This window comes from Lygodium microphyllum, chromosome 12 (genome assembly GCF_053477565.2).
Source record: "Lygodium microphyllum isolate KBCC chromosome 12, Lygodium_microphyllum_v1.1.10, whole genome shotgun sequence".
In the NCBI taxonomy this organism is placed as follows: domain Eukaryota; kingdom Viridiplantae; phylum Streptophyta; class Polypodiopsida; order Schizaeales; family Lygodiaceae; genus Lygodium; species Lygodium microphyllum.
The window spans coordinates 89,677,191-89,698,237 of NC_141146.1; the positions used below are offsets into that span (position 1 = coordinate 89,677,191).

Here is a 21,047-nt window from a genome sequence, read left to right on the forward strand (position 1 = left end):
CCGTGTATTACTACACTGTCAGTATCCACCATTGCACACTGCAGGTGGCGGGCGCCCGTCCCGTCACTTTATTATTTATTCTTTTAGTGACAGTTTGAATAAAGGAAGGCCCGGTCACACATTGTGACTGTCGGAGTTCCCATTTGTGTGTCTCTCTCTTCTTGCTCTTGCTCTCCGCCATAGCTCACTTCCAAGCATGCTTCGATCCTTCTCACCTTTCAACTGCTATCAGAGCAAGGCTTCCCGACTTCTCGAGCTTGGTTCGTGGCATTTTTAGCTTCCATTCAAATACCTACAGCATTGGGTCTCCTTGTCGGTAGCCATTGTCGACCTTCTCGAGCTTCCGTCACTCCCCAGCTTCCCGAGCACATTCCCAGCCTATTGAGGCACCGTCAAGGCATTGCTACAGAGGTATTGAAGTGTTATTTTAGTGCTTTTATTTAGTTCTCAGGTTGCAGTCAATCAGGGCAGCCATAACTCAAACCCTTGGAGCTTAGATCTTGCTCCCTCTTGCATTTGGGCACTTGAGGCTTGTTGTGGGCCTCCCTGGGCACCCCCTGGAGCCTCTAACCACTTCCATTGAGGCCACGTGGATGCACAGGTGTTAACCGTCAGATGAAAAAGGTGAAAATTTTGGAAAAGCTAAAGCAGAAGAAAAAGGCAAAGGAAAAGTGAAACGGAAGACAAAGGCGCACAAGGAAAATCTAGAAACACAAGAAGCACAGAAAAGTCCCAAATAATGGAGAAAGACGCACAAGAAAAAGCGCAAGTCAATACTTTTGTAAAAGAGCGCAAGCACAGCATGATTTATTTTAAGGAGCGCCGGGCTTTCACCTATGCAATTTGTAAAGGTAGATGGGCAGTAGGAAGGAAGGGGCTTGATAGGAGGACAATGGGAAAAAGGGCCTAGGCCACGGCCGGCCATGTAAAAAAGGGGATAAGGGGATGACTGCCCAAAAGGGATTTAGGGTTTTGTATATAAAGTTGAAAAGTGAATGAGAAGCTCATTCTTGTGTGTGGCCAAAGCTTCTTCTTCTTCTTCTTCTCTTGTTTCTTGCTTTCTTGCTTGTGCTTGAGTGAGGGATTGAGGGAGTGCAAGGGAGTGAGGGAGTGAGTGTGTGAGAGTGAGGGATCGTGGGGAAGAAGCTCCCCATCTTCTCTCTTCATCTTCTCTTCTTTTCTCTTTTCTCGCACGGCTATGGAGAATGGAGCTTGACGGAGAGGGCTTGAGGTTGCTTGAGCTTGCCGTAAGGATCGTGGAGCTACCAGAGTGCAAGAGAGAGGAGGGAACTCGATCGAGCATCAAGGTAAGCTCACTACACCCGTAAGGTAGGCATTGCATGTCGGCTATGTGAGAGGTAGCCATGGCCGCTCGGCTTGAAACGCTTGATCAATAAGCGGTCTGTAGGTCTCGAGGTAGAGCTCTGTAGCTGCTCTTCATTTTGGTTCCATTGCCGGGACCGACGGATTCGAGCCTCGAGCGCCGCTCGCATCGAATCGAGCATAGAAGTAGGGTTTGCAGCCCAAACCGGTGCTCGAGATAGTTAGGATATTTAGGAGGTTTTAATCCTTAGAGCAAGTAAGTATTTTGATTTGTTGTTGAATATTAGAGTAGGACCATCCATCTCCATCTCTGTTTTTGATTTTTGTTGCATTAGGTTAAGATTCGGATAGGAAAAAGAAGGAAAACATAAAGGGTTTTGCTGCTGCTGGAAACAGAGAAATAGGGGGACAGATTCTTGGAGTGCCATTTGATTCGAGCACCATAGTGATTCCAGGTATGTCTGGCATTACCTTGTAGTGTTTTGCACCTATCTGGAAGGCACTGGATGATTCCATGGAGTAGGTGCTGAGCTTGAGTCATCGTGCACAACCCGCAGGCTGTCGTCTACGTAGTCAGACCAAGTTGTCTGGGTCCGATTCCCAGAATTGAACCACCTAATTTCTGGAGTCGGACTGTCCGACTGTGAGAATCAGACCACCCCGTCCAACTGCTAGAATCGGACCACCCCGTCCGATCCAATTCCAGCAGTCAGACCCAGTGCAAAAATCGAACCACGTGTCCTAGTCTCAAAATCGGACCAACTGCAAGGATCGGACCACTTTTCCTAGTCTAAGAATCGGACCATTGGTCCTAGCGCCACTCGTCCTATCGTAGGAGTCGGACCCCCCTATCCGACTAGGGAAATCAGACCAAAGTAGAAATCGGATTGTCCGGTTTTCACAATCGGACCACCCTGTCCGATTTTCACAATTAGACCACTTCACCAGAACTTAAAATAGAGGGTTTTTGAACCTGCCTGACAGTCCTGGCCACCCTGTTCACATCTTTGACCCCCTCGGACCCTAAGGGGCTCTGCCCCCTCAGCACCTCCCCCAAGTAGGTTGGAGAAAAAATGCACGTCGTGATAGATCCTCCAAATTGGACCCTAGTGTAGTAATGGCTCTACACAAGCATGGATTCTCACTTGCAAAAGAGCAACCAAAAGCCCATATACCCGAACAGAGAGAAACAGAGACCCTCGAACATCAATGGGCCAATCTAGCCAACAAGGGCAAAAAGGCCACACTGCAAAAACACATACATGTTGCACTCAGACTGCATCTAGTCAAAGCGGAAAGCAACAACATCCAGCTACAACAGCGAGAATGACTAGATATGACAATCCTGACAATAGATGCTCCTTGAATAGCACTGCACTAACGATCCAAGACATCAGTGGAGAATCCGCATTTGGTTGTGCAGTTGGGGACTCAAGGGCATTTGTCAGAAGGCTTAAATTTACACGCCAAGACCCGGAAGACGAAGACATAGTACACCTGCTTATCTTAGGGTCAAACTCACCGTGAAAAGAGAGCATACTATCGATGCTCTGATTGATGAAGGAGCAGATTTTAATATCTTGACCTATGAATCATGAACCCTACTAGGCCAACCAGAGCTCACACCGACTAATGCAACTCTTAGCCCTTACGGGGGACACCCACAAGCACTCATAGGGAAGTGCAAAATCCTTGCGACAATTGAAACTGAAAGCTTGCCTATCCTATTTCATGTTCCTCCAAATAGTGCTAATTACAGGAAGGAAATCCTCCTAGAAAGACCCTTTAAAAGGGCGACCAAGTGTGAGGCCGACTATGTAGCACAGAGGATACACCTGACACTACCAGGTGTGAGGATAGTCACAACCTTTAGCAAGGATGACCTCATCGAACCTCGAGGCAAGGAGGGTGCTGACATAACAGTCAAGCCTGCTAACGAGAGCAAGGACTTGTTGGAAGAGTTGATACAAGCACAGGTCGAACAACGAGAACTAGTAAGTGAGGCCATGCCTGAAACAAGAAGGTCAAGAGACAATACCAAGGACGGGCTTTGGACTTAAAATATCGTAGAAGACCTCAAAAGAAGCCCAAGGCTTATAGATGAAGGCATTGATGGAGGGTCAGCACAATGCCACGATGGATATCCAAAGCATTGCTATGTGCTCAAGGGTATTACACAGGTAACCAATGGATTTGGGTGCCAAAACCCCTTGCTAAACCTCCCTTGTCGACTGAAGGCCAGATCTTATCAAGAGCAAAGAAGCGTAGGAGGAGATCTAAACGAAAAACCAAGTCTCAAGTCAACAATAATGGAGTGACCGAGCCCCTCATGGTTGAAATCAAGAAACCAAACGGGACCAATCGGAGGGTAGATCCTCAGCCTAGCGTGCTTGACAAGCAGATATCAGATGTAATCATTGAGGATATGCAAAAGCCACTAGTGCCCAAGGAGCCTTTGATTCCCCAAGAGGATAGCAGGCATCATAGGCACAACATTGCTCATGGCAAGGTTAAATGCTCAACAAAGCAAATAGCAAAATCATCTAGTAGCCACCACGAGCAAATCTCCCAGCTAGTGTCAGAGCCACTTAGGAGTCCCAAGTCTCCTACACCCTCTTTCCCTAAACGGACACATGAAGCACAACAGTCGTCAAGTGCGGCTACTCAATCCCAATCTCTACCTACATCAGAGCTTCCAAATGTCCAAGAGGCAAGACACGACACCACCCTTAGCTCTCAACCTAAGGATATGCATGTGCAATCCACCGTGGCTAGGTCAACTGATACTCGATCTATGCAAGTGAATGCTCTAAGGGCAAAAAAAGACACGACCACTTCCAATCGACCTAAGGACTTGACACCGCAATCCACCAATAGTAGCAAGTCCACTGAACTAGCTGCTACTACTTCCAATCAGGGATCACAGCAATCCACAGCCCTTGGCCGTGACAATGCCCCTTGCGAAATGTGTCCTTAGTAGTTTACCTGTGGAGGAGGTGTCGCAACCAACTTCATTGATAGCTCCAACACTTCCAAAGCGCCTAAAGTCTAGGCTGGAGGAGTTAAACAGAAGGGAAGAGCTAGACTCTCCAAAAAGGGAGGCAATTGTACCCTCACAACAAGGCTATGTCCCATAAGGACACACTAGAGAAAGAGAATGTTAAGGCCCAACCCAGCACATCAACGGTTGACCTAGTCCAGGGTCTTGAGTCGTTGAGAGATGCACCTTCACTGACCAAGAAAAAGAGGAGAAAACAACGAAAACAATAGCAGTTACAGGTGATTGTGGACCCTAAGGACATTGACACCAAGAGCGCTGGAGAGCTGAGGAATAAAGCATTGAGTCCATCTACCAATGACCCCATTGATGCCTCTCCTAATAGCGGTGAAACCGCAAACACATCCGTGTGCTCTGAAAAATCAAAGCAGTCGTTACCATCAACGGTTGCTTGCAACATTCAATCCACCGACAACAGAACTCGCATTGACCAATCAAGAGTGGATACAATGCTATCACAACAAGGTGACAAATTTATACCAGTCACATCCAAGGAGAACCATGACGCAATGACAAAGCCTCAGGAGAAACATGGAAACCCCAAGAGCATAAGAAATCCTAGCGTTGACCAATCTTGCTCGTCTAGGCCTGAGCCCCTAGCTATGCTAAAATTAAATTCTTGAAACCTACTTGAAAATATGAGAAAAATGTATAATTTTCTCCTAGTTTTGATACAAAGCATCAGGTCTCAAGAGTTTACACACAAAATGTAGATTTTATTGCTCTTGGACTTGATTTTGACAAGCCTGTTTTTCAAATAGTAATTCCCAATTCCCTAAAAAGAGTTCACACCTACTTTATATTTACATGTGCTTGATCAAAAGTACTTTTTAGAGTCCATGATGTAATTATTTCATTAGTGTTACAAATTCTTTAACTACGATATAAATAACCATTGATAGGGTTACTTAAGGTGTATCATGACTTTGTTGTATGTGCATTATGACTGCCCAAAAGGGATTTAGGGTTTTGTATATAAAGTTGAAAAGTGAATGAGAAGCTCATTCTTGTGTGTGGCAAAAAGTGGCTCTCCTCTTCTTCTTCTTCTTCTTCTTCTTCTTCTTCTTCTTCTTCTTCTTCTTCTTCTTGCTTGCTTGAGCTTGTGCTTGAGAGAGGGAGTGTGAGAGTATGAGGGAGCGAGTGTGTGAGGGTGAGGGACCGTGGGGTGGAGAAGCTCTCCATCTTCTCCTCTCTTCTTCTCTTCTCTTCTCTTCTCTTCTCTTGCTCGCGGTGATGGAGCTTGGAGCGTGGGGCTTGAGGATGGAGCTTGCTTGAAGCTTGTACTTGGATCATGGAGCCACCGGAGTGCGCGGTAGAGGAGGTAACTCGAACGGCATGGAGGTAAGCTCACTACACTCGTAGATATGGATGGCGCGTTGGCTATGTGAGAGGTAGCCATTAGTGCTTGGCTTGGAATGCTTGAAGTAATAAGTGATCCGTGGGTCTTGGCGGTTGAGCGAAAGCTCCCACATTTTGGTTCCGTTGTACTGAGACCAATGGATTCAAGCCTTGAGCGCTTGCGTGCTTCGAATCGAGCATCGAAGTAAGGGTTTTCCTCCGAACCGGTGCTTGAGATAGGTAGGAATTGAGGGGGTTGAAGATGGTATTCGATCTCCTTGGGAAGTAGGATTTTTGCTTTTTGAGATTGATGTTGTGAGATGGAGTAGTGTAGGTATTTACTTTGTGATTTGGATGCATTAGAGTAGGAGAAAACAAAGAAAAAGAAAGAAAATAAACATTAGGGTTTACTGTTGCAAAACAGGGCAAAAAACAGGGCAAGAATCGTGAAAAAGTGGTAAAAAACTCGCTTGTGATGCCTAAGATCGGCAAGTGAGCTATTAGGGGTATTAATACCATACCCGGGAAGGGGTATAAGGGCCAAAAGTGGCAAAAAAGGCCACATTGTGCACTGCAGGGTTTCAGGAGAGCAAGAGAGAAGAGGAAAGCTTGGTGAGGGGATCCGCTTCGATCTTGGCATCAGAGAGATATTTGGCCATCCCAGGTAATTCTACACCTTCCCCTACATGAGTAGGATGGATCTGGAGCTACTTGACTAGGGGGAAGGCCTCCAGCACCCGGCACGGCGAATTTCGTGAGGTTCGGTGAAGAAACGCGCGGCGCTCGGCGTGTCCGAGTGATGGCTAATCTGGTCCGAGGCCTAGAATCGGCCCTTGGACCGCTCAACTCGACCCACTTGACCACTACCACTCGGACTCGGCCCGTTCGAATTGAGCACTCGGACTACCTCAGAACTCGGCCTCAGCCCATTCGGCCCTCCTGCCTCGGCCTACTCGGCCCTCGAACACCCGGGTTCAGACCGACCAAATTTGGCATTTGGACAGTTACATACGGCCCTTCCTACTCGGCCCTTGAACACCCGAGTTTAGACCGATCGAATTTGGCATTTGGACAGTTACATACGGCCCTTCCCACTCGGCCCTCAGACGTGTCGAATCGGGCACTCAGACCATGCAATTTGAACCAGTTGGGCCGAGTGTGCAGTTTCACCAAATTCTCAAAAAACTTAACCTGACCCAGCTAAAACTCAGTAGCGCGAACTGTCGAAAGCCCTTAGAACGCTCAGAACTTGATTCTGGCGCATGGAATAGGCAAAATCGTAGTGCGCAACTTAGCAGTTAGAAGTAGGCAGTTGCCAGACCAGGGACTTAGACGCGAACCGTTGAGTGGAAAAGCCTGATTGGATCCAAAAACGAACGAGACAACGAATTAGAAAGACTCTGAACCTTGAAATTGACCCACAGGCTACATAGAGCGAAAGGCGCATCATAGATCCACCACTAGGCCAAAACTTCGAGCAAGTGGTTCAAGATTTGGCTGAACGATCCTCCAAACTGCACATGGTGTTTGCGTAACGGCCCTGCGGGCTGGGGAGGGGACTGCCCCCCGGACCCCCGCAGAGGGGGCTCTGCCCCCTCTGCACCTCCCCCAAGTAGGTTGGAGAGAAAACGCGTGCCGTGAGACAGGCCCTCCGACTTAGACCCTCGGGTAGTAATGGCTCTACACAAGCATGGATTCGCACTTGAAAAGGAGCAACCAAAAGCCTGCACCCGAATAGAGACAAACAGAGACCCTAGAACCTCATTGGGCCAATCTAGCCATTAAGGGCAAAAAGGCCACGCTGTAAGGACACATGTATATTGTGTTCAAACTGTGTCTAGTCAAAGCAGAATGCAACATCATCAAGCTACCAATGCAGGGATGACTAGACATGCTAATCCTGACGATAGGTGTACCTTGAGCAGCGCTGCACAGACAACCTAAGATCTTAGTAGGGAATCCACATCTGACTGTGCAGCTAGGGACTCAAAGGCATGTATCAGAAGGCTTGAAGCTATAAACCAAGACCCTGAAGATCAAGACATAGCGCCACCTGCTTATCTTAGGGTCAAACTCACCGCAAAAGGAGAGCATTGTGTTGATGCTCTCATTGATGAAGGAGCAGATTTCAATATCTTAACTTACGAAGCCTGGACTCTACTAGGTCAACCAGAGCTCAAACCGACTGATGCAACTCTTAATCCTTACGGGGAACACCCACAAGCACTTCTAGGGAAGTGCAAAATCCTTGTAGCTATTGAAACAGAAAGCTTGCCAGTCCTGTTCTATGTTCCTCCAAATAGCGAGAATTTTGGAAAGGAAATCCTCCTAGGAAGGCCCTTCAAAAAGGCAACGAAGTGTGAAGCCGATTATATAGCACAAAGGATACACCTAGCACTACCATGTGTGAGGATAATCACGACTTTTAGCAAGGGTGACCTCCCCAAACCTCGAGGAAGGGCAAGGAGCATTCTGACATACCAAGCAAGCCTAGTAATGAGACCAAGGAGTTGTTGAAAGAGTTGATACAAGCGTAGGTTGAACGGAGAGAACCAGTGAGTGAGGCCATACTTGAAACAAAGAGGTTAGGAGACAAGCCCAAGGATAGGGTTTGGACTTACAAATATCGTAGAAGATCACGAAAGAAGCCCAAGCCTTATAGATGAAGGCATCAATGGAGAGCTAGCACGACGCCACAATGGATATCCAAGGCATTGCTTCGTGCTCAAGGGTATTATGCAGGCAATCGATGGATTTGGGTACCAAAACCCCCTACTAAACCACCTCGGTCAGAAGCCCAAATTAGGTCAAAAGCAACGAGGCATGGGAGGAACCCTAAACAAAAATCCAAGACTCGAACCAAAAATATTGGAGTGATTGTGCCCCTCACAATTGAAATCAAGAAACCGAACACGACCCATCAAAAACTAGATCCTCAGCCTAGCATGCTTAGCAAGCAGATATCAGAGGTACACGTCGAGTGTGCACAAGGTCCACTAGTGCCCAAGGAGCCTTTGACTTTCCAAGAGGATAATGAGCACCACAGGCACAACATCACTCATGATAAGGCTGACTGCTCAGCAAAGCTAATGGCGGAATCCTCCAACAATCACGAGCAAATCATTCAATCGGTGCCAGGTCCGCCTAAGAGTCCTGGGTCTCCTACGTCCTCTCTTCCCAAACGGACCCAAGAAGCACAACAACAGTCGTCAATGGCGGGGGCTCACTCCCAATCTCTATCTCCATCAAAGCTTCCAAACACCCAAGAGGGGAGACATGACACTAGCCGTAGCTCTCGACCCAAGGATATGGCCATGCAACCCAATGTGACTGGATCAACTCAGGATCGATCTACACAGGTAAATGCTCAGAGGACAACAAAAGACACAACCACGTCTGATTGCCCTAGGGACTCGACACCACAATCCACCAATAGTAGCAAGTCCATTGAACTAGCTTCTACTACTTCAAATCAGGGATCACAGCAGTCACAGCCCTTGGCCGTGACAATGCCCCTTGCGGAATGTGTCCTTAGTAGTTTACCTGTGGAGGAGGTGCCGCAACCAGTATCCTTGACAACTCCAATCTGTCCCAAGCACCTAAAGCCTAGGCTCAAGGAGAAACCCCTCAAAGATGTGGCCAAGGAGATGACGTATCAAACCACTCAACCTAGCAAGGCAATTCAGCGGGCCGCGGCTATGTTCCATGAGGACACACTAGAGAAAGGAAATGCTAAGGCCCAACCAGGCACAACAACGGTTGACCTAGTCCAAGGTCCTGAACCATTGAGAGATATGCCTCCACTGACCAAGAGAAAGAGGAGAAAACAGCGCAAACAATAGCAGCTATAGGTGGTCATGGATCCCAAGAGCATTGAGACCAAGAGCGCTGGAGAGCTGGGGAATAAAGCATCAAGTCCATCCACCAATGAACCCATTGATGTCTCTCCTAATAGCAGTGAAACCTCAAACACATCCGTGTGCTCTGAAAAATTAAAGCAGTTGTTGCCATCAACAGTTGCTTTCAACACTCAATCCATCGACAATAGAACTCTCATCGACCCATCAAGAGTGGAGATAAATGCTATCACAACAGAGCGACAAATTCATACCAGTCACGTCCAAAGAGAAACATGACGCAATAACGAAGCCCCAAGAGAAACATGGAAACCCCAAGCGCAAGAGCACTCCTAGCGTTGACCAATCTTGCTCATCTAGGCCTGAGCCCCCAACTATGCTAAAGCCTAGGCAAACTCCTAAAACCTTGCGTGAGATGGCAATCGAGAAAGCTCTCGTTGAACATAGAAGTGTTGCAAAATGCCTAGCTGAGTTGGATGCCAAGCTCAAGGCATTCGCACGTGTCTATGTCCTGGCAGACATGCGCGCATTCCCTAAAGAGGAGCTCGGAGAATACTTGCCCTTTCCTTTATCTTGGGAAGAGCAAGAACATCTCGACGAGCACTATAGCAGGCTCATGCACGAACGCTTGCTACTCATCTCGGGCGAGGAAGCCGACGAACTGTGCTTAACTGTCACATTCAATGTGGCGCTCTGCCAACCAAATCTCTTAGAGATAGAGCAACTAAAGCGACTGTCAGAAGGCCGAAGTCGGTTTGAACAGCGTTGGTGTGAAAACCGCATTGCAATGGCCGAACTAGGAGCCCAAATCATGACAGTCTTTGAGGAGTGATTGGCCAAATGGTGATCCCAAAGAGACCCAACCTATGTGGCACCAACTTCCCTTCGATGCTGACTGCCATTCGGGGCATGGACTTGGCTGAACCAAGCCAAGAAAACCCTCTGCTTGATAAGGTTCTCACTGAGGAGGAGTTACATGTCGCCAGTAGACTCGGACAAGGTTCCATGCTACTCGATGTAGCAAAATATCTATCAGTATTGAGTAAGCTGCCACGTGTACTAGATGCGTGTGCCACGCTTCAGTACAATCCCGAGTTCTATAATTGGTTTCTATCCTCGTGAAGTGACAGGGATTCGTAAAAATGTATATATATAAACAATGATTTTTGTGTCACCCTGTATAGACACTATCAACACACACAAGCAATAAAAGTCAAGCACAGACAGAAGAATCGGGACCAACAGACTAGGCTAGTCCGGTCCCCCTTTCACATGATTATGTCCACCTCCGGGCAAGGGGCATGCACCTCGCATTGCCACCATGGAAAGCCATGACCAACATCTCTGATGATGAAAGAAGGGTGCAGTCCCTCTCTATACACTTTTCCCTTTCCAGCCTATCCTTTCAAGGATGAGCCCTCCCAAATGCAGGACCACCAAAACCGATGTAACTCGGTGTGAGTCAAGATCTGCTAGTAGCTAGAGACTAAATGGACACCATTACGGGGGCCATCCCTCTACAACGAGTATAACATGTTCTGAACCTTCTCTTCTAGTCATATGCGTTTGAAAATCCACATTGAAATCCCTCCTATGCGAACAATCTTATTCCGTATCAAGGCCTAACCCTTGGATTGCATCTTGCAAGCCCCCAGAAGGAAAACATGGAGAACCACGGGCAGCTGGCGTGCAGAGACTCTCTTCACGGACGACGGGAACATGCGGCATGCACCCCTCCGCCGGTGCACTATGTGCCCACTCTCAAGAGATATGCAAAGAAACGTGGACCTAAATGGTACCGTCCTAGACGAAGGCCTAAAAATCCTCGGACCAGGAAAGTCGAAGCTCAGCAAAGCGTGCAAGCTGTGGCAACACCAGTCGCACAAATCCCCCACGAGCGCTCAAGCACTAGATGCCCAAGGGCAGGAAAGGCAGCCAGGGACAGGGAAGAGTTCAACGAATTATTTAAAGGCATTTTGGAAATGGTGGTGGCCCGGACTATACCATCCATATCCCGGCCGACATGTGCCCTGCCCGACCTCACGACAATCCCGCACCAGCACCAGCCCAATCGCCTAACCAATCAGACTCGCCCCGCCTAGTAGAAATTGACTAAGCCCCTATGATGTACAAGCAGCTTGACAAATTATCAGGACCTAACTTTTTGTCTTTTGATGGGTAAAAGGGCAACTCCCCACTTGTACAACTTCTTCTGCCTATCGCTAATCTATGCCGCAATTTTGACAAGCAATTGCATGGGCATTGCAATTAACATCATAGCATTTCGAAAAGTCATGTTTTAACATAACTATTTCTGCTGAATTACTTAACGAAATCAAGCATGTGCTCTCACGACATGACAAGTGGATGCAGGATAACATAGGTATTCGTGCAAACGTGTTCAACGCTTGGGTCACCACAAAACCATGATCGTGCACTAATCTCAACAAAGTCATGCTATTGAATGCGAACAATCACCCTTGCAAGTGCCCACGTCGCACGAACCAATGCGTAGTCATGGGCTACACTCACTTCTTGGGTCAAGCTCTACACTCGCGATGGGGGACGCTGCAATCGTACCGATATCGCAACAACGGCTCCCCTAACAACGAGGCTAGGGCCAAATCATCCCGGTCATATCCATTTCTTGAGCCTCCGAGGCTTGACATGTTCCGACCCATGGAAAGGCTCATAGCCTCCGCATATTGCAATGGTTGTACTGTGGCAAAAAAAAAAACCGCACCTACGGGTCCTCAAATTAGCTGTGTCCAGTGACCTTGGTCAGCTGGCTCCGTCCCTACTCCCCCAGTCCCCTAACATCACCCACAATAGTTCAGGGCACATCAAGGGCAAAACAGCCCTGGGGAGCTTGTCTCTCTTGTGGTTAGACCTGTTACCCTGAACCATTCGCACAATTCCTACTTCCACTCTGCCTTAAACCCATGGCAATCACTTGGGGCGCACCCTGCATGAATGGCCATGAACAGTATACCGTCCCCATCCACAGGCCCAATGTCTCCCATCTACGGCTCATACACTATCCCTGGGCCCTATCCGGCTACGTCTACAATCACAATGCACAGGATGTCGCACCCACCTTCACATGTACTTCTTTCCACCATGGACCACTCTACTTCATCCACACGACGTTATGAGCCACCATGCCGCGGTCTTCTACCTACATAATATCTAAGTATGCACGAGTACTCACATAATATATGCATGAAATTCTATACATAGTTTGGGTCCTCAAGTGCAGGACAATACTCCAAGCTTGCTTAGAGTTTGACCTGTCTCCCAAACTCATCAAAATATGTCTTGTGCACGCTAAGATGACTAGCACTACCCCTTAGGGAGAGATCACCTGAGAGGTTTTCCAATTGCAGGTATTCAAGTCTCCAACAGCAGCGCCGTCAACTCTCCATCAACGTTCAACTCTAAACTCTTGTCCTTCACTCCATCATCACAATCACCAGAGAGTCATCATGCGCAAACTCAACCAGGAGCATGCCACGCACACCAATCCCCATGCCAGCTATGAGTGGCCATTCCTAACAAAGAGTCGCCCTATTGCCACCTACAACAATCATATCACCAAGCCAATCGGAATAGCCAGTGCCCCCAACGACCTTCATCCGCACCAACCTCAGAACTCCCCCAAAACAAACCACAACCGTCCTTGCCACCCACGTCTTCAGTGCGTGCTACTGCCTGCTACCTATGACGGTGAGTGCCATGGGACTGGCACTCATCTAGGAGGGGGGTAATGTTAACCCCAACACAAAGAAAGCAAAAGGAAATAAAAAAGATGCAGGGCAAAGGCGGAAAAAAGAAAGCTCGACTAAAGAAAGAAGAGGAGAAAAAGCCAAAAGCGCAAGGGCAACCTTAAAAGTCTAAGGCAACTGCAAAAGGGGAAAGGTGCATTTTAAAATACAAAGGCGTACCCTGAAATCTTGTAAAAGAGTGCCAGGCAATGGAAAATCCGAAAAGCTGAAATAAAAGACAAAGACAAAGACAAAGGCCAAGGCAAGAGAAATGGAAGGCAAAGGCGCACCAGGAAAAGCGCAAGACAAAACTTGTGTAAAAGAGCGCAAGCGCATCGCGGTTTAATTCAAGGAGCGCCGGGCTCTCACCCGTGCAATTTGTAAATATAGATGGGTAGCGGAAAGGAAGCTAGGAAGATAGAAGGACAATGGAAAAAGGGCTTAGACTACGGCCAGCCATGTAAAAAAGGGAAAAGGGGATGACCGCCCAAAAGGGATTTAGGGTTTTGTATATAAAGTTGAAAAGTGAATGAGAAGCTCATTCTTGTGTGTGGCAAAAAGTGGCTCTCCTCTTCTTCTTCTTGCTTGCTTGAGCTTGTGCTTGAGAGAGGGAGTGTGAGAGTATGAGGGAGTCAGTGTGTGAGGGTGAGGGACTGTGGGGTGGAGAAGCTCTCCATCTTCTTCTCTTCTCTTCTCTTCTCTTGCTCGCGGTGATGGAGCTTGGAGCATGGGGCTTGAGGATGGAGCTTGCTTGAAGCTTGCACTTGGATCATGGAGCCACCGAAGTGCGTGGGAGAGGAGGTAACTCGAACGGCACGGAGGTAAGCTCACTACACACGTAGATACGGATGGTGCGACGGCTATGTGAGAGGTAGCCATTAGTGCTCGGCTTGGAGCGCTTGAAGCAATAAGCAGTCCGTGGGTCTTGGCGGTTGAGCAAAAGCTCCCACACCTACGCTTGCACACTGCAAGCAGTGGGTGCCCATCATTGTTACTTCATTCTTTATTCTTTTAGTGACATTTGAATAATGAGAAGGCTGGTCACACATTGTGACTGTTGGAGTTCCCACATTGTGTGTGTATCTCTCTCTCTTGCTCTTGCTCCCACTTGTGTTTCCACTTCAGAGCTCACCTCCCTTCAACTGGTATTAGAGCCTTGAAGTGGAAGCACAATGTTGGAAGCTTGAGCTTGGTCTGGCACACTCTCAACTTCCATTCGAATACCTATATCAGTCATCTCTTTGTTGGCAGCCATAGCCACTTCGTTCGAGCTTCCTATCGCGGTTGCATTCTTCTTGGGCACTCTTTGAGCCTTCTCTAGCAAGTTGGAGAAGCCCCCCATAGCCCTCACTTGCTAGTACAATATCACATTGTGTGAAATAGCCCCTTTTTTCAGCAAGAACTCACGTTTTTCATCTCCTATAGCATATATTCTTCGTTGGGCAACTATACAAGCACTTATACACTTGGTTTTGATGCTTAACATTGATCCTTCCACTCTTTGCATGTGATTTGAGTGCTAAGCTTCAATTTTGGACTATTATAATAGTCCACAGACTGTCATGAAATAGGGAAGCACTTATCTTTGATGTCTACACTCATTGCCTAGGTTGGATGATGCCTGATTATGCCCGGTTGATGCTTATATATTCAAGGATGCTATATCATTGCTTAGAGTTGATTTAACAACTTCATTTCTCTATTTTGGTTGAGATTTGTTGGCTGGAAATACAAGATAGTACTCTATTTGATGCTTCTGTGGTTAGCTTTATTAGTCTTATGATGCCCAGTTATGTTGAGGTGATGTCTACATGTATGGGAATGGTATGCCTGTGTTATGGATTAGATTTGGAGTTGATTTTGATACTGAAATAGCTTGGTTTGATAGTGTATTGATTGCTATATATATCAGCACTTGAACCTCTTTTAACAGGGATTTTATATGCCTATTGCTTCTGGCTATGATTCGGGTGTTCTATATGCACTACGGATGTGTACCATTGATGCTAGTACATTGGTATATCATATGCCCATGATTTGAGGTGGCTTTGAGCTTGATTTGAGGACTGATTTACTCAGGTTTGATAGTGAATTTATTGATGTAATAACCAAGGCTGATGCCTATTCGGTTAGTATATGCTCTACCTATTGGTCACAGGTGCTTCCTGGTTGACTCATACAACTACATGGATTTATACAGAGATTGGCACATGTCTTGTATTCTTCAGAATGCCTTTTGAGCTTTGATTGAGCTCCCTCTTGGTTGGCATTCGATTGACATTGGTCTATAGTGGCATGCTTTGTGACAGTCATTATGTCTATGGTCTATGCTTGACCCTTCAGTACATACTTTGACGCATATGTCAAAAATGCATACTTCTTATGTTGTCTATGTTTGATTGCCACTTGGACCTTCAGTTGGTGGGCTTTGGAGCTCTTGGATGCTTATTTGGTTTGTTAGAGATTTGACATTGACTATTCAATGATGTACTGGATGTTATAGGTGATGCTTGACCAATCCCTTGGTCTGGATGCTTCGTTGATATACAATCATGGCTCCATGATGCCTTATGTATTCACATGTTGCTCTATTGACATCAATATTTTTGCCAGTGGGAGCTTCATGCTATCTTTGGATATTGCAGAAGCTTGTGGTTTATGCAATTAAGCTTCTTGAGGAGATGAGACTAGGATCTCTTACATGTCCACACTCTTGATAGATACTTGTCTGCATTAGATGATTTTGGGCTGATTTGATCCATCTTGTCTTTGAGCATACACTGACCTTTGTCAGGTCCTATCAATTACACCTAGCCTGGCTTACTCTCTAAGTTCTTTATACTAGGGCTTGTATCCTTCTACGGACATCGATTACTCTAAAACATTTGGGTGTTTGGCTCATGGTTCTTGGCTACTACTATATTTGTTACATGCCCACTTCATGCAAGATCTAACCTGGCACTCATACTTGACTTTTGATCATTGTTAGCTCATTGTTTGCTCTCTTTTTCTCACTAATGTGATTTATTATAGCAAGCTATTTTATGTGGATTGTGATGTATTTACTTAGCTTAACATGCCATTTTGATGTACTTTCGGTACTATTTGGTGGACAATTGGTCATTTTAGTAGTTTCTCTTATTTTTAGCTTGTTTTGGCAGTGATTTTGGCATGTTTACTGCTAATTACAATAGGATGTTTTTTGCATTGTCTACCTCTATTTGACTCATTATGGCTAGTCATCTCAAAGATACAACTTTGTTTAACATTGCCAAGTTGACTGCACCAACTATGGATACCAGAAGTCTCAAATATGGTAGGTTTTGGTGTAGAAATTGTAGATTAAGGCACTAAGAAACAAAGGTATTAAACCTGAGAACATGGATGATGATGATTGGGCTAATTTAGATGCACTACACAAGTCCACTATCATTTTATCACTCTCTAAAGAGGTCCACAATAATGTTGTTGAAGATGAAGATCAAAGTGCATGGAATATATGGGAAAAGATTCAAGAACATTATGTAAAGTAAAGCCCTGCTTCGCAAATGTAATAGTTGATGGATCTTCGCAATGAAGGAGGGGACCCCATTGTCTGCTCACTTTAGCCAATTTCATTCTATCATGAAGAATCTACTTCAATAGGGTATTGAGTTTCTAGATAATCTACATCATTTGTTTCTACTTGGCACTTTACCTAAGTCTAGGAATGTATTTCACATTGCGATCTATACCAACAAACTTGATGGGAAAAATGTGAAAGGTGTAGAGTGTGCTCTTTTGAACTAAAGAAATTAACAAGAAAAATGATGATGCTTCTCAGAGTTCACATGATTTATCTATTAGAAGTGGCAAAAGTGGTAAGAAAGATAATGATCGTCATGGGAAGGACTCTCAAAAGTCTCGGTCTAAGTCATGTGGATGCAACAAGCCCCATGGATGTAAGTCTAATCTTACATGCCATTATTGTGGAAAAGTAGGACACATACGGCCATAGTGTCATAAGATGCACAATGACAAAAGAAAAGGGGAAAGAAAAAGTACATGAGAAATCTAATGATTGCATCATTATACCTATAAAGTCCAATGTAAAGATTGAGGAGATAAATGTCATGAAACCTAAGAAGACTGATGGTGACTATACCTCATGTGATGCCTCTCAACTAACCGAGGCTCAATCTATGCATGCACAGTGTTGGCTCTTGGATTTAGGTGCATATTTTCATGTGACCCCCTACTGTGAGTGGTTTCATACCTGTCGCAGAGTATCTAGTACTATGTGCTTAGGTGATGATCGGTCTCTTGCTATTGTTGGCATTGGTGATGTCACTCTATAATTTCCCTCTAGTAGCACTTTTGTTATGCATAATGTACATCATGTACCCACCCTGACTAAAAGCTTTATGTCTATTGGGCAGCTTGATGATGCAAGTTATCATATATGCTTTGGTGATTCTGCATGGAAGATAACTCGTGGCAAGCTTGTTATTGCAAGAGGTGCCAAGTCTGGCAGCCTCTACCCCTTGGTTATATATGGTACTATTAACCATGTTTTGTCAATGGGTTGTTCTATCCCATGTGTATCTCTCTAGTATGCTCATCTTGGGCATATGTCGCTTAAGGAAATGAAAATGCTTAGTGCTTTGCAGTATCTTCCACCTTTTGACAACTCGCATTTTCAATCATGTGATCATTGTTTATATGTGAAGCAGACTAGGAATTCACATAAAAAGTCTGGTGTTCCATGCGTGGGTGAGCCTTTGGTTCTTGTGCATTCAAATGTATGTGGACCCATGCCTTGTCAGTCATCATTAGGGGGGTGTAAAGTACTTTTTCACATTTATTAATGATTATTCACGTAAGGTTTGGGCTTATCCCATAAAGTAGAAATCTAATGCCTTGGTAGTCTTTCAGCGTTGGCTTGCTTTAGCAAAGAACTAGTTTGGGCATAGGCTAAAATGCCTAATGACCGAAAACTAGGGTGAGTATGTCTCACATGCCTTTGAGTATTTTTGTGACAAGTGAGGTATTAAGCGTTAGTTGACCGCCCCTCACACCCCTCCCCATAATGGTATGGTTGAGTGTATGAATAGGACTATCCAAGAGAGGGTCCACAGTATGCTTAGCCAAGTAGGCTTACCACAACATTTTTGGGCTGAGGCAATCTCTACTATTGTGCATCTCATTAACAAGTCACCTTGCAATGGTACTGACTTCGAGGTTGCAGAGGAGGTATGACCAGAAAAGCCTCCCTCATATGCTCATTTGTGTATCTTTAGATGTGAGGCCTTTTGCCATGTGCCCAAGGACAAACACAATAAGCTGGATCCTAAAAGTATGAAATGCATTTTCCTTGGCTGTGGAGATGCAGGTGAGATGGGATATCATCTTTGGGATCTGTAGGCATGGAAAGTGATCCACAACCAACCATGATGTTGTGTTCCATGAGGACAAACTGCATATGCAGCCTGAGAAAGTTGTTGAGATATGTAGGGTTATCTTTTAGGAGAAGCCCCTTGCTCCCACACAGCCAACTAGATAGCATGCACCAATAGCCAATCCTCATGGCCAGGATGTTAGATAGGATGTTGGATAGGCAGCACAGCTTGCATTGAGGCATTCTACTAGAGATAGATGCCGTTATGAGCCCTCCATAAATTATGTATTGGTTATAGATACAGGAGAGCCTCTCACCTATGATGAGGCTATGCACACACGGGTGACAATCACTCTTGGGAGAGAACTATGCAATCTGAGATTGACTAGTTGCATAACAATCCTACGTGGGATTTTGTTTCCTTGCCTAGTGGCAAGAGGGCTTTGCTTTGCAAGTGGGTATACAAGCTAAAAAGTACCCCTGGACACCCCAAGGGCCAACATACAAGGCCAGATTGGTAAAGGGTTTCAAGTAGAAGCATTGTGTTGACTTTGATAAGGTTTTCTCTCATGTGATTAAGATGAACACCCTTACGCTTAGTCTTGGCTTTGGCTACACAGCTTGACTTGGACTTGTGACTTGTACTTGCATTAATTGGATGTCAAGTTGGCTTTCTTATATGGGGACTTGCATGATGGGATATACATGGAGCAACCTAAGGGCTTTGTAGAGCCTGGTAGGGAACACCTAGTGTGCAAATTGAGGAAAAGTGTTTATGGCTTGAAGCAAACACCTAGGGAATAGTACCACAAATTTGATGCATTCATGCAGTCACAAGGCTACAGCCATAGTGTTGTGGACCCATGCTTGTACAAAAGAAAGCTTGTAATGGTTTGGGATGTCGTGAAGGGTATTGTGAGATACTTGAAGGACACTACTGATATGTGCATATGTTATGGTAGCTAGGATTCAAGAGTCATGGGATACACTGACTCTAACTATGCACGACATGCAGATAGTAGGAAGTCCACTTCTAGCTATGTGTTCACTTTTGCTGGAGGTGCTATTTCATGGATATCTAGGGTGCAAAAATGCACGGCCCTTTCTACTATAGAGATCGAGTATGTTGCAACCATTGAGACTTGTAAGGAGGCCATTTGGTTGGGTCAGGTCGGGATACTTCCCAATCTTGGCATTCCCCTTTTCTGTTGTCTTAGGAGAAAATGTCTTCACTTCCACATCCATGACTTGCTTCCCCTTGGGTAATGTTGTGATGTTATCTGTATTGAGAGTAACCTTCGCCTCAGCCCTTTTCCTCCTCCTATAGCTCTTATTTCCTATTGAAGCTACATCAAGGTTGCTAGGTTTGGATAATAAAATGCTAGCCTTCTTTGCTTGTACTCCAATCATGACATTCAACGGGATTGGTGTGGCCTCACCATCAAGTGTCCAAACTCTGAATAGTCCCAATGGTATGGATGGTATGATTACTGAACTAGTGGACGTTTTTTGCCTAGGGCACTTAGTGTACAAGTGTGTGATCCTACACTCTGGACATCTCAGGTCAGCCTTGTCTCAATTGGCTTACTCCCTTTTGGGGCAATGAGATGAGATGTGCCCTAGGTGACCACAAGTCCAACATGCAATGGGTTCTTGGTTCTATCCTCCTAGACGTTGTGAGAAATGTGGGATCTAGAGCATGGCAAAACAGGAAGCTATGGAGGATGGAAGGAGAAGTGTGGACTCATGATGGAAAAGACACTGTTTGTTACACAAGTGAATTAGGTTCCAAGATTGAGACTTGGACTCATAAACACAATCTTGTGTATGTGGACAATGACATTGACACTTCACTGAAAAGAAAAGAGTACTATCATTCCATTAAGAAAAGGAAGCAAGTACAATGCTTTACAGGAAAGTAGGAAACTGCAGTAGGCACCATTGTGCATATGGGATAGGTTAGCCTGCATATCCTTGGTCCTGAAGCTTCATACAAAGAGGTTGTTTTAGTGAGTGTGATTGCTGATTCTCAACACCCCTCCTCAATCACAACTAGAAAGGCACAAAGTGTGTAGAGGCTGTAATGAGAACCACCTGCAAAGTATGGGCACAACACAAACATGGTAGACACTAGAGGCTGTTGCAGAAAAGGCTAAGTGTGGGCACCAAAACATGATGGACATCCAGAGGCTGTAACAGGGGCCTCACAAAGTGTACAGGGACTGTAATGCCAAGTTACATAAGGAGTTTACAAAGCTTATGGTAGGAAGCATTAGGGCAAGGAAGTACAAGGCTTTTAAAACAGTCTATCAGAGTTATGAGAGTAGAAG

The 21,047-nt window shown here is 45.7% G+C and overlaps 1 protein-coding gene across 3 annotated transcripts in view; it reads left to right on the forward strand.

Annotated features, from left to right (window-relative positions):
* The window catches only part of VTC4 (Inositol monophosphatase family protein), a 94,208-nt gene that overhangs the window by 43,228 nt on the left and 29,933 nt on the right, over nt 1-21,047 (forward strand). Inside the window, exon 13 of one of the 3 annotated variants that reach the window (XM_087689710.1) lies at nt 15,274-15,320. The exons of the other annotated variants lie outside the window; for them this stretch is intronic. Coding sequence (XP_087545836.1) covers nt 15,274-15,305 — 32 coding nt within the window. The 3' untranslated portion in view covers nt 15,306-15,320. Of the gene's footprint in view, nt 1-15,273; nt 15,321-21,047 lie in introns of those variants that run through there. 3 annotated transcript variants of the gene reach the window in all.